General features: G+C 24.5%; 2 protein-coding genes across 2 annotated transcripts in view; both read left to right on the top strand.

Moving 5' to 3' along the window:
* Phum_PHUM316950 (14-3-3 protein epsilon, putative) overlaps window positions 1-5,382 on the top strand; it is a gene marked incomplete at both ends in the record, with an annotated part of 7,041 nt that extends 1,659 nt beyond the window's left edge. Inside the window, 5 exons of the mRNA XM_002427345.1 lie at window positions 3,291-3,490; window positions 3,591-3,697; window positions 3,828-3,965; window positions 4,073-4,296; window positions 5,327-5,382. Of these exons, the coding sequence (XP_002427390.1) occupies window positions 3,291-3,490; window positions 3,591-3,697; window positions 3,828-3,965; window positions 4,073-4,296; window positions 5,327-5,382 (725 nt within the window). The remainder of the gene's footprint in view (window positions 1-3,290; window positions 3,491-3,590; window positions 3,698-3,827; window positions 3,966-4,072; window positions 4,297-5,326) is intronic.
* Window positions 5,383-11,222: 5,840 nt separating this feature from the next.
* On the top strand, window positions 11,223-13,345 carry Phum_PHUM316940 (uncharacterized protein; the record flags this gene model as incomplete). Its single annotated transcript, XM_002427344.1, has 9 exons — window positions 11,223-11,385; window positions 11,627-11,746; window positions 11,834-11,912; window positions 11,997-12,109; window positions 12,327-12,478; window positions 12,562-12,723; window positions 12,809-12,924; window positions 13,007-13,151; window positions 13,277-13,345. The coding sequence occupies 9 exons, from the start codon at window positions 11,223-11,225 to the stop codon at window positions 13,343-13,345; spliced, it is 1,119 nt and encodes a 372-aa protein (XP_002427389.1).
* Window positions 13,346-14,776: the final 1,431 nt, after the last annotated feature.

The raw sequence follows: 14,776 nt of genomic DNA, 5'->3' as shown, positions 1-14,776 counted from the left end.
CCCCCCCCCCCCCAATCTTATAACGATATGTATTTAAATTTAGGAAAAAAAATATGGAAAATTTAATGAGAGGAATTTTTTTTGTAAACTCTGGTTTAGGAATAAATTAAAAAAAAAAAAAAAAAAAAAAAAAGATTGCGTTACTTCTTATTTGAATAATAATAATAATAATAACTATTACAATTAAATTTCGACTGACACAAAATTGAAAGTGTGCAAAATTTGAAATGAAAAGAGAAAAAAAAAAAAATTAGGTTAATGAAATAGTTTGTTAGTTAGTTGTTTTGCATTAATTATTTTTTTATTATTATTTATTTATTTATTTATTACGTCAAACTGGATTAAAATTAATAATAAGGCAACTAAATAAAGGGGGAAAAAAATCGATAATTCTATATAAAAAATAATGTCGTGAATGAATCAATATTTTTTTTTATCTCATATCAGGCACCAGGTGATTAAATTTTTTCCATTCAATATCATTCTCGTTTTTTTTTTTCTTTTTATCTTGTTTAAATTGATCGAAAAAAGTTTTAAAAACGTTGGATAAATGAGAGAAAAAAAAAACAGGAAAATTATATCTTTAATCCTTTGCGCGGGGGGGAGGAGAGGGGAGGGGTGAAGGCAGGAAGAAATACATAGCTCAAGACTGAGATTGGTTGGGGAGGGGGTTGTAAGGATTCTGCAAATATGTTTCTTTTTTCTTTTTGTTAATTTTTACAATTGGTAATTGATTGTGTTGAATAACTGATTAATTAATTCTACCTAAAACTTCGTTTAACAAAAAAAAAAAAAAAAAATGGGGGGGAAAGTTTCGTGTCTAAGCATAAATTTTTTTTTCTTTTTGTACGTACAAACACGCGCACCTACACACACACAGGCGTTGCGAATGCATATTTAGCATGTAATTTATTTATTTTTTTTTTTATTACAAAGAATACATTTCGAAAAGGAAAATTTTTTTCATTTCGTGATTTTTTTTTTTTTTTTTTTTTTAAAAAGTAAAGGGGAGCTATTTGGTACACGGGCGCCATAGCTTAACGGGCAAACAGTTGGTTACCATGGTAACGTCAAGGGGTTGGTGGCAGATGTGGGGATGCATCCAAAGTATTGATTTATCCATTTTGGTTCTGCCTGGTGGTGGTAAATTGAATGGCGCACAGAATTATTTCCTTTTCCTTCTCCTTTTTCTTCTTTATTTTTATAACATTTTGTCACTCGAATACTTAAAATAGTCTTCTTTCTTTTCCAGTAATAATAATAATAATAATAATAATAATAATAATAATAATAATAATAATAATAATAAATGGTTTTACTACATTGCAAACATTTGTTTCACATCATCATTATTATTATTATTATTAATTATTATTAAAACAAATAAAGTTATTTAGATATGTTGGGGAAAAGTAGGAGGAGGAGGAGGAGGATGGGGAGGAGGACGAAGAGGGGGAAAAAAAGCAGATAAATAATAATAATAATAATTTTTTGACTTTATTATCAAACACGAATTTATATATGCATATATACTTTTTCGATTCAGTTATTCTAGAACATCTCGTGATTTTCTTTATTTTCTTGGGGAACCTAACGTAACGTGGAAAATTTATTAATTTCATCGTCGTGACAAACAATGGGAAAAATGAAATATTCATGAGGATGAAATTGAAAAATTAATTTTTAAATTATTTCTTGGTTGAATTTTACTTTTTAAAAAAGAAATTATAATAATTAATTTTTGTTTGAAGAGTTTAGGTTTTTAGGTACACCTGTCCTCCTCCTTATTATTACACCTGCATTAAAAAAAAAAATTCAGTGTCAACTGAGAGAATTCACCTATATATCCTCTAGCTCATCTTGACCTTTTAATTTTTGCGTAGGTTTTTTTTTTTTTTTGACGAGTTTTCTTTTTTCTTTTTCCTCTTTTAATTTTTAAATGTGATGGTGGCATTTGATTTGTTTTTTTTTTTTTTTTAAACAGAATGCAACGGGAAATTTTTTTTTTAGTAATTGTAAAGAGCTTTGTTATTATTATTATTATTATTATTATTATTATTATTATTATTATTATTATTATTATTATTATTATTATTATTGTTTTCTTAAATCTGCCTATGATGATGAACTTTATTTGATATATGTTATGATAATAAAAAACATTATCTTTCGCTCCTATCTGAGGCAGTTGGTACACAATTACGAAAACAATAATTAATTTTTTTCCCCCCCCCCCAATTAATTTCGAGTTTAAATTACAAAATGAAAAGTTTCCCGTCGGAGGGAGGGGGGAGGGGAAAGCGAATGAAAATGCTTTTTTTTTTTTTTTTTTTCGTTTTTCCAAACTCAACCCCAGAAGAATCTACAGAAATGAAATTAAATTAAGTTAATAGTTAAATAGAAATTTTACCTTTTTCTACTCAACAACAACATCATCATTATCATTATCATCACGACCGCTAATGTTGATTCACCTTTTTCCTTTCCTTTCCTTTCCTTTCCTTTTCTTAATAAGTTTATTGTTCTTGATTTTTATATTAAAGTTTGTTGTCTGGTTCTCTCTTTGAAAATGACCTCGTGCCATATTTGTTTATTTTTTTTTAAATGGCATAATAGTAGTAGTAGTAGCAAAAGCTATAGAGCGCGTTTGCTAATCGCAAGATGAAAGTTTTTATTGAAACAAATTAAAGAACGATGATGATGATGATGATGATGATGATGATGATGATAAAACAACGAGAAAACTTGTTACCGTGATAATTTAATTTTCTTTTCAAATGATTATGTTAATGAATTTTTTTTCTTTTTTTCTTTTCCTCTCCATTTTGCGGTAGAAAATTATTACTTTCAAATATTTAAACATTTGAGAGAGAGAGAGAGAGAGAGAGAGAGAGAGAGAAATTAAAATTTGTTTTAACGCCTTTCCATATCCCCTTTGTTCGTCATCGAAGGATTTTTTAAAAAAAAGTTTTTAGTTATTTTTTTTTTTTTTTTTTTTTTCACCTTAAAAATATTTAGAAAGTTTATTAGTAGTTAAAAAGAGAAACATTAAGAAGATTTTGTGCAGGAATGTAGGAATTAATGATTGATGGAATTTTTTTCTTTTGTAAGTTTCTCATCATCATCTCTAGTTACTTTGGTTCCTTTGTGTACCAAGTGTGTGTGTGTGCGTGTGTTGAATTTCATTAATTATGAATAATTTATGAAAGAAGGGAAAGGTGAGGAAAAAAAAAAAAAAAAGAAAACGTAATTAAAATTTTTTTTTTCTCTTTTTTTTTTTTTTTTTAAAGAAATGGTTGAAGCAATGAAAAAAGTAGCTTCACTAGACGTGGAACTTACGGTCGAGGAAAGAAATCTTCTTTCTGTTGCATATAAAAACGTAATTGGAGCTCGAAGGGCATCCTGGCGAATAATAAGTTCAATCGAACAAAAAGAAGAAATCAAAGGAACGGAAGAAAAAATTGAAATGATTAGACAATACAGATTACAAGTTTGTAGTTGACAAATTGTTGAAAATTTTAAAATTTTTTTGTTAATAATTATTATTATTATTATTATTATTATTATTTATTTTTTCTTCTTCGGGACAGGTTGAAAAGGAGCTTAAAGACATCTGTTCTGATATTTTGGATGTTTTAGACAAACATCTCATTTCCTGTGCCTCTAGTGGCGAATCAAGAGTCTTCTACTACAAAATGTATGCTTTTTTACATATCATTATTATTATTATTATTATTATTATTATTATTATTATTATTATGTGTGTTGGAATTGTAATCGAGTTCATTATTATTATTATTATTATTATTGTTAAATTTTTACCGTAGGAAAGGCGATTATCATCGATATTTAGCTGAATTTGCATCTGGAAACGATAGAAAAGAAGCAGCTGAAAATTCACTAATGGCTTATAAATCTGCATCCGACATTGCCATGGCAGATTTACCCCCTACGAACCCCATAAGGTACCGTACCTTAACGGTTTTTTTATTTTTTTATTTTTTTTAAAAAGGGAAAAGCGCGGGAAAACGATTTGTTCGATTGATTGATTGATTGATTATCGTTTTGTCAGGTTGGGTCTCGCATTAAACTTCTCAGTATTCTACTACGAGATATTGAATTCTCCGGATCGGGCATGCAGGCTAGCCAAGGCGGCTTTCGACGATGCCATCGCTGAATTAGACACGCTGTCCGAAGAGAGCTACAAAGACTCAACTCTGATAATGCAACTTTTGCGCGACAATTTGACTCTATGGACTTCAGACATGCAAGGAGATGGTACGACCAACGACAACAGTCCTCCAGCCGCCGGTGCTGCCGCCGCTTCTCCTGACACCGCTCCTGCTCCCGCTGCGTCATAACCATTCATTTTTTAACATTTAAACATTTAGAGAAATTGAAACAAAAACAAACAAAAAAAAATTATTCTTTTCCCTTATTTATTATTATTATTATTATTATCATCATTTCGTTTCTTCCTCCCTCCCTCCCTTTTCTCTTCCCTTTTTTTTGTCTTCTCGAATCATCATCATTCCTTTTTTTTTTTTTTTTATTATTATTTTAATTGCTTATTATTAATTATAATTATTATTATTTTATTTGCCTTTTTACAAAAAAGAGAAAGAAAAAGTAAAATACCGAGCACTATATAAGCAGAGAGAGCATAAATGTTTCCGATTATTATTATTATTATTATTATTATCATTATTATTATTATTATTATTATTATCATTATTATTATTATTATTATTATACATACAAGTATTTTAGTATAAAAAAAAAAAAAAATGTTTAATTAGTTTAAATTTGATTTATTGCATTTTTTTTTTTTTTTTTTTTTTATTATATATATACTCATGTGAATATTTAAAAAAAAAATTAAATTATTTATGAGTTTAAAAGTAAACGAAAAAAAAAAAAAAAAAAGAAAAAAAAGTTTAAATTTTTTTTTATTATTATTATTTAATTATTATTATTATTACTATTATTATTTTATTTAAGCGCGTTTCGATTGCGAGTCAAAAAATTATTATTATTATTATTTATTCAAAAACGGTACATGAAAATATTATTTATTTTAAAAAAAAAATTTTGTGAGAGTTTTTTTCCTTAAACAATTCAAATAAGGGGAAAATGAAAATATTTAAATATTGTAGGTCTTTGTAGATTATTAAATTAAAATTCAATTTAAAAATTATTGATGATGATGTTGCTGTTGCTGTTGTTGCTGTTGGTAGTAGTAGTAGTAGTAGTAGCATTAATAAAAGCTCTCTCTCTCTCTCTCTCTTAATTATATTAATTGATTTTTTTTCTTTCGATTTTTCAGGTGAAACGGAACAAAAAGAACAATTGCAAGATGTCGAAGATCAGGATGTATCGTAATAGCCTGTGTTATGAAGAAGTTAAAACAAAAAAAAAAAATAAAATAAAATAAAAAAAAATTTTTTAAAAAAAAAAAAAAAACAAAAGCAAAAATCCAAATCTTCGCACTTCAAGTGGCGACACCACGTTCATCCATTCTATATCAACAACAACAACAACAACAACAACAACAACAACAACAATAATAATAATAATAATAATAATAATAATAATAATAGTAATGATTAAATCAAAAAAAGAAAAAGAAGAAAAATTTTCTTTTTTTTTTAAAGCTTTATTATAAATAACTGCTGCTGCTGCTGCTGCTGCTGCTCCCGGTGGTGGTGAAGACAAAATGAAAGCCGACATAGAAAAAAAAAAAAACAAAAAAACAAAAAAAATTAAAACTTTCTTCTCACCCCCCCCCCTCCCTTGATTTTTCACCGATTAACTAACAACTATCCATTAGGTTTCTTGTTACGCAAACAAAAGGTCAAAGTTTACACCGAAAAAATCAACTATATATATATAAATAAAACAAGATGGAAAAAATTAATAATAATAATAATGATCGTAATGTAGAAGAATTATGATAGAAATAATAATAATAATAATAATAATAATAATAATAATAATAATAATAATGATAATAACTTTCTATTTGTCTTCAATTATTTGTCGTCTAAACCACCGGAAAAAGTTATTTATGATAAATTTAAGTAAAAAAAAAAAAAAAATTACATTGGATCTGAATGATTGATTGATTGATTGATTTTTATCGTTCTACACCGATTATTATTATTATTATTATTATTATTATTAATTATTTTCTATCTCTTTTCTTGATTTTTTTTTTGTCAATTGTATTTGTTTGTCGTTGAATCTTGTAAATTAAACGCGAATAAAATTATTTTATATATATATATATATATATTTAATTGAAAAATGTATGATTCACATATAAAACATATACGTGCGTGCACACGTGCATACATGCGCATATATGCACGTGCGTACATACATATACACTTTGTAATTTCTGAAAGAGTTTTAATTTTTTTATAATTTTTTTTTTTTTCTATATAATTAATTTATTAAATTGTTTAATTTTTTTTTTTTTTGTGATGTAAAATTTGAATTATGCATATGCATATATATGTATGTATGTATGTATTATTATTATTATTATTATTGATTATTTATTGGCATTTACATGAGAAAACAAATTTTTTTTAAAAGTAAAATGGGTGCGGCCATTAATTATTAAATATAGATTAAATTACTGTGCTTTAATTTTAATTGTTTTAGATAAATAAAAAAAAAAAAAAAAATGGCTTCTCTTCTATATATATATATATTGATCTCTCGGGCATTTTTTTTTATTTATTTAAGATTAATAAGATGATGATGATGATGATGATAAAATTGTTAAAACGACTGATGTCGAATTAGTTCGACTTTTTGCTGCTTTTTTTTTTCCGTTTTTATTTCGGTATCGTTTGCTTAATACTTAAAATAAATTCATTCCTCGATGGTTAATTTGTATTTTTATTCTTTATTATTATTATTATTATCAGTGGAGGAGAGAAAGTTTTTTTTTTTTATATATATATATATACACATGCAATAATTTGTAAAAAAAAAAAATTCGAATGCATTTCATTCAGATCCTAAAATTAAGTAATAATAATAATAATAATAATAATATTGATAATTTTTTTAAATAAAAACTATGTAAAGAATAACATGCAATAAATTTAAAAAAAAAAAAAAGTAATAATAATAATAATAATAATAATAAATACATATATATTTTAATAAATAAATTTAAGGCCGATGATTTTTTTTTTTTTTCTTTTTTTTTTTGTATGTACTAAGCTTTATTAAATATAATACTTGATTTATATGAATGATAACGATACTGAAGTGATAACGAAAATGATGATAATGATGATTATTTTTTTCGAGTATACGGTTATTAATTAATAATAATAATGATAATACTACTACTACGACGTTTAATGAATTGATTAGTCAAAACTCGAGTAAATATATATATATATATAAATTTTTTTTTTCAATTTGTCAATGATTTTATCTTAATTAATATTAATATTATTAATAATAATAATGATAATGATAACGATGATGATAATTTTTATAATTATAATTAAATTAAATAACAATACTACTATTGAACGCTTTTAAAATTAAAATTAAAATTAAAATATATATGTATATGTATAAATAAAAAAAATTTATTAAAAATAATAATAATAATGATAATGATAATAATGATGATTTTCGTTGCTTTTTATTATTGCATTTTATTAATTGCATTTTTATCAGAAACAAAAAAAATTGATTAATTATTATTAAAAATAATTAGTTGAAAATAATTAAAAATGTTTTTTTTTTTTTTTTAATGAAAACAGGAATTCCCCTCCCCTCCCTTGGAAAAAAAAAATTAAACTTTGTGAAACCCCCCCCTCCCCTCCCAAAAAAAAAAAAAAAAAAATTTTTTAATAGAGTTTGATTAAGAGGTTTAGAATTTTTTTTACTTTAATTTTTGTTTTCATTATTATTATTATTATTATTGTTTAAATATGGAGGTTAACGTGAGTTTACTTGTAATGAAGAAAAGAAACGGAAACGGAAACGAAATTAAATGAAAGAAAGAAAAATCAAGATTTAATTTAATTTTTTTTTTTTCTATTAAATGTAGTAATCACACATCACTTATTATTATTATTTTTTTTTTTTGATTATAAATTATCAATTTTATTTTTATGTATTTATTTTTTTTATCTTTTTTTATATATATATATAAAAGAGAAAAAAAAATTATTTATTTTTTTGATTTTCTTCATTTTCTTTCATCGTCGTCTTCGTTTCTTATTTACAAAAGGAAAAGAAAATAAGGAAAATTTTTGTTCTGTTGTGATTTATGTAAAAATGTTCAGTTTTTTTTTTTTTTTTTTTTGAATTATTATTATTATTATTATTATCGTTTGTATTTAATGATGTAAGAACGTTCGAGAAAATTCTATAACAACCGGGAAAAAAATAAATTAATTAATTTGTGATGAAAATTGAAAGAAAATTTTTTTTTTTTTTTTTGTATATTAATGAAAAGTGCGTTTCCGGGTTTCACTTGTGATCGATTCTTTTTTTTTTTATTAATTAATTAATTAATTAATTAACCTATCCGCGTAATTAATAATGTAATAGTGATGATAATGATAATATTATAAAATTATTAAAAAATGATGAAATTTTCTTTTATTTTTGTTCAATTTTTTGTTTACGGTGAAAAAACGTGGTGACGTCACATAAACTTTATTATATATATATATATAAATTAATTAAAAATTCTTTAATAATTACGTCTGTGGAATAATAACAAAAAAAACAAATAATAATAATAATTTATTATTAATTAATTAAATAAATAAATAAATAATTTATTTAAATTATTATGGTTAAATACAGTTTTAAATTCATGTTTTTTATTATTTTTAATTTTTTATTTTTATTAATTTTATTAAATTTTTTCAACATCGATGATGATGATGATGATGATGATTTCGTTTATTTATTATTATTTATTAAAATTATTATTATTATTATTATTATTATTATTAATTTTTAATAATTTTGCAAATTTTGTTGTGAAGGAAATCCATGAAAAATTTTCAAAATTTTATTTTTTATCATTATTTTTAATAACATAAAAAGAGAAGAAAGATGTAGAGAAAGAAAGAGAGATAATAATAATAATGCTCAATAAAATAAATTGAAATAATAATAATAATAAATAAATAAGTGAAAAAAAAAAAGAACATTCCAGAATAGATATGGAAACATGAATTTAATAACTGTATTTTAGCTTTATCATTTGAAAATAATTATTAGTGTATTTTAAAAAATAATAATAATAAAAAACATTTAAAAAAAAAGAAAAAGAGTTTATTATTATCATTATTATTATCATTACTATTATCATTATTATTATTATTGTTATGTCGATATTAGAATAATATGTGAATTTATAACAACATGATTTGTTTTTCATATACTATCATTTTTTTTTTTTTTTGGGTGTGTGTGCCAAGTTAAAGCTTTATCAATCAGTAGTGATAACATACACGCACACACACACGTGCATGAGTTAACACGTTTCTCTCAAATTATTATTATTATTATTATTCTTATTTTATAAAATAAAATATTTTGTTAGAAACCACCCGCCAAAAAAACAGAGAGAGACTTGACGTCGTCCATCTTGTTTTTACTAACTTAATTTTTTATACAAGTACATAAAATGATTTTATCTTTTAATATATATATATATATTGGTAAAGTTATCAAGTAGATTAACGTTAATTTCATTTTCTTTTGCCCCCCGGGGTAGGGTGGAGAGGGGAGGGTTTCTAAAGTGAAATAATTTATGGTTTTTTTATTATCAACGGATTTTATATACCTAATGGATACATATGTGATGCGTTCAATAAACTTTTGGCCATAAATAAAGAAAACGGTTTTTTGGTTATTTTAAATTTTGCCCATTACTACGAAAATATAATTAAGGATGAAAATTAGTTGTAAGTGGAAGAGAAAAGAAGAAATTTGCAATATTTTTTAATTATTAACCAAGTAAAAAAGTATGGGTAAAAATTTCGAATGAGAAACGGTCGTTTTTTTTTTTTTTACTGTAATTTTTTGTTAAATCCTTTGTTAGTTGTTAGTTTTATTATTATAACTTATTTATTAACTTACCCGTTTGACGAGATGGTAGTCGAGAAAAGATTTTTCGTTTCTTTTTGACTGAAAACAACAAAAAATAAAAAAAGAAACCAATTAAAAATACTTGGCGAAGCGTTAAAGAAAAAAAAGATTCGTGGAATTAGAGTTTCCTATTGAGAATTTTATTGACACGAAAAAGGGAAAGTAGGCAAATCTGTGTTATGAGATTTCAATTGAGAGTAGTGTGAAGAATAAATAGTCTTTGTATCGATTATTTTTTTTTTTTTATTTAATAATATATGTATATTTTTTGAAAGTCACATACATATGCGTATTTCGGATTTATGTTTACGTATTTTTTTTGCTTTTGTATAATGTAAAAATGCTTTTTAATGAAATAATTAACATTTACGATAAGTTACAAGTTTATGTAGGTTGAAAATAATAGGTATCAAAATGGCTGTCTCTTCGAAATATACAATGGTGTTGAAAAAATCAGTATTAGAGTAAATATTATATTTTAATTTGTCGAGTTAAATGAGTTAATTTTTTAATAAAAAAATTTTAAAAAAATATTTTATATGGAACCTTAAGCGATATGATTATAAAATTTAAAAAAAGGTAATTGTCCTCAATTTATAATTTACGAAGTATAAAAAAAAAAAAAAAGTTTTATAATAGTTTTTTTTTTTTTGTTTTTCTTACGACAAGTTTTTTAATTATTTTATAGAATCCGATTGATTTTGAAAAGATTTTTACTCGTTTCAAATTTTTATAAACCTTTAAAATGCTATATAAACGTTTTTATACGATAATTTAAATTGTTTTATTTTTTTTAGGTGCTAGCACAGTGAAAAATAGGGGCAAGTAGCCAGTAATTGTTAATCTGGTTCAAAATGGCCACCCCTGAGGAGTATCAGTGGTTAGTGTAATTTATATAATTATTTTATTTAATACTTTTATGACTTTCTGTCAATTTTTTAAAATAAATATATCATTTGAAAAATACATCAAAATATTCTTTTTTTTTTTTCAAATTTTTATTTAATCCCAAATGATTATTTTTATGTAAACTATGTAAAAAAAAAAAATTTTTTTTTAGGGCCTACTCAATAATGGATTCTTCTAGAGTGTCAACATTTCTTATTTCAATTCTTTTAATTGTCTACGGCAGTTTCAGATCATTGAATATGGAAGAAGAAGCCAGAGAAAGAGAAAAAGAAAAAGAGCATAATAAACAATTGTCTGGATTATCGAATAGTCAATCCAGAACGGAAGGTGTTTAATAAATTACCAACTAATATTTCCCTTATTCTTTTCCCTCCCCCCCCCCCAAATGCCAACCTTTTCTGTCGTTCGAAATCAAACCTTACTTACTTACTTGAATTTTTTATATAATGCAGAGACATTAATTACCTAACCCCTGTGAAGTTGTGTATACAATTTATTACATTGTAAAAAACATATAACAAGATACCCTTGAAATAATAATATTAATTATTGCATAAATGTTTTTTAGGTGTTCAAACTCTGGACACAATTCAAGCTCTTTGCTTGCCTTTGGGGGCATCAATATCATTATTAATTATGTTTTTCTTTTTTGATTCAATGCAAATGCTATTTGCCATTTGCACAGCAAGTGAGTTATCATTGTTTTTTTTGTATATAAATGACACTTTCAAACAAAAAAACATTTACTAATTAAAAATAAATTTTTAAATTAAAGTTATAGCCACTGTTGCATTGGCATTTTTATTACTCCCAATGTGCCAGTACATAATCAGACCATGTTCAGATGGAAACAAGTAAGTAAAAAGGAAAGAAATGACCTTGATCGAATGATTTTTTTTTATTATTAAAAAATAAATAATATCGTTTAAAATTTTTAGAATTTCATTTGGAATTTGTGGTAGATTTACTGGTGCAGAATTATTGTCATTTTCATTGGCAGTTTTTATTGTTTGCATTTGGATATTAACCGGGCATTGGATTTTAATGGATGGTAATTTTTTTTACTTTTTTCTTTTTACTTTTCGTTTGAGGTCAGCCAACTTTATTATTATTAATAAATTTTTTTTTGTTTAATGTCTACAAAAGGTCATTTAATAATGATTTATTATATTATATATATATATATATTATTACAAACGTGCATGAAATTAATCAATTATTTATTCATTATGTAGTTAAAATTTATGTTTTTTTTTTTTTTTTTATAGCAATGGGAATGGGACTTTGTGTTGCTTTCATTGCATTCGTTAGATTACCCAGTTTGAAAGTATCAACTCTCCTACTCACTGGACTCCTCATATATGACGTTTTTTGGGTATTTTTTTCTTCATACATTTTCAACGCCAATGTCATGGTTAAGGTAATTTTACTTTTTTTGGGTTTTTGCTTTTGTTCGAGTAAAACTATCCCATTTTAAAATTCTATTACAAATATTACTCTAAGGTGGCAACTAGGCCAGCTGAAAATCCGGTGGGAATGGTGGCAAGACGTTTGCATTTGGGGGGCGTTGTCAAAGATGCACCCAAATTATCATTGCCTGGAAAACTCGTATTTCCAAGTATGAATCATGCAGGACATTTTTCAATGTTGGGATTGGGAGATATAGTGAGTAAATTATAACTTACCGTCTTTGTGGTAGTAGTAGTAGTACTCTTCGGCTTGATTGTAATCATATTGTTTTTGTTTAAAGGTGATGCCTGGCTTGTTATTATGTTTCGTATTGCGTTATGACGCTTATAAAAAATCGCAGTTGAACCATTTGGGCGAATTGGGAGTACCTCCTCCTAAACATTTGAGTAATATCACGTGCGTACATTATTATTACAGTTTAAAAATAACAATTTAACGGTTATTAATTATTTTAAATGTGACTTACGTATTTGTTTAGATACTTCCACTGTTCATTATTAGGATATTTTTTGGGTTTAGTTACTGCGACTGTTTCCAGTGAAGTTTTCAAAGCAGCACAACCTGCTTTATTGTACTTGGTACCATTTACATTGTTGCCTCTTTTAACAATGGCCTATTTAAAAGTAAGTTAAGATTATCAATTTCTTTTTTTTCTTTCTTTTTGGATGATGTTCAACCTGTAATAACGATTAATTATTATTTGTGGGTTGTATTAATGGATGGAATTTTTTTATTCATTTATTTATAGGGCGATTTAAGAAGAATGTGGAGTGAACCGTTTATTTCGCATCCGCCTAATAAACAACTCGAAATATGATTAATTAACTAGTTTCCGTTTGAAACTAGTTAATTAATTTCTTCTTCTTTCATTTTGTTTTCTCGAAATTGAATTTCGATTATCGTAGCCAAGGCTGTGTTATGAACGTCATTTTAAAAAAAAAAAAAAATTACTTAATTCGAAAAAAAAAATATGAATCGAATTTCACTGCGGTGAGTCCGAATCGAAATGTTAAAATCATAAAAAAAAAAAAAAAAAACTGTATATAAGTATATATATAAATGAGTGTGTGTGTGTGTGTGAGTGTATGTATGTATAAAACGATTTACTTTCAAGATGGCGGCAAATAACGTATCTAACGTAAAATAAAACGAAAATAATTTTTTTTTTTCGCTCGACTTCAAAAGAGTCGGATATTTTACTTTTAATTTTAATTTAAAACCAAGATCAATTTTATTTGTTTAACAATGGTTTTTAATTTACTATTTATAATAGCCAAAGGAAAAGGCTATCAACCGAAAGAACAAAAATATCATTTTAAACGTTTTTTTTTTTTTTTTATAAACAGTATGTAATTACATCGGTATAAACGCGATTGTTTGTTAGTTAGTTTTTCGTTCACAGATGTCTATAGTTTCGATTAAAGCAGAAGTTATTTTGTGTATGACGTCATACACAATCGTTAGTTTTCTTTAAGTTTTGGAGGGAAAAGAGAGAGAGAGAGAGAGAGATAAAACATACGACAGAGGAAAACGCGAAAGTGAGCGAAAAAATTTACAATAATAATAATAATAATAATAAATTAAGAAAGAAAATTTTTTTTTTTAACGGTTTTTTACTTTCTTTGTTTGCTCTCTAATTTTAAATAACCGACGGTTATTATTATAAATAAATAAATAATCGAAAAAAAAATACGAAGACTTTGAATGCAGCTTTTTTTTTTTTTTTCATTTTTAATTATTATTACTAATTAAGAAAATCAAAATAATTATTATCATAATAGTATTGATAAATGATAAATAATAATAATAAGTATTTACCGTTACGATCAATTCGGTAAATGGACGATCACAAAAATATCGGGAAATTTGTTTTCTCGATTTTCATTTATTATATGGATTCATACGATCGAACAATAGCAAAAATTATTAATAGCAAAAAAAAACAAAATGTCGGACGGCGCGCGGTCTTGGTTTTGTATGTGTGTATTGTAAAATCTCATCTTTTTTTTTTAAATTAAGTTGTTTTTATCATTATTATTATTATTATTATTATTATTTATTATTTATCATTTATCATTATTATTATTATTAGATTAATTTGTTTCATTGTTAATCGATTTGATTGTTTCATTCATTCATTCATTCATCGATCGTTTGTTTTAAATTTTTTTTTTTTTTTTTTCTAATTTGTAAATTGGGTAATTTAAAACGACAAAAATTTATAAGACGAATGAAAAAAAAAAAAAAA

This window comes from Pediculus humanus, genomic scaffold (assembly GCF_000006295.1).
Source record: "Pediculus humanus corporis 1103172107723 genomic scaffold, whole genome shotgun sequence".
In the NCBI taxonomy this organism is placed as follows: Eukaryota; Metazoa; Arthropoda; class Insecta; order Psocodea; family Pediculidae; genus Pediculus; species Pediculus humanus.
Note: the sequence above shows the minus strand (reverse complement) of the source record. Positions and strands in the feature narration are given on the sequence as shown.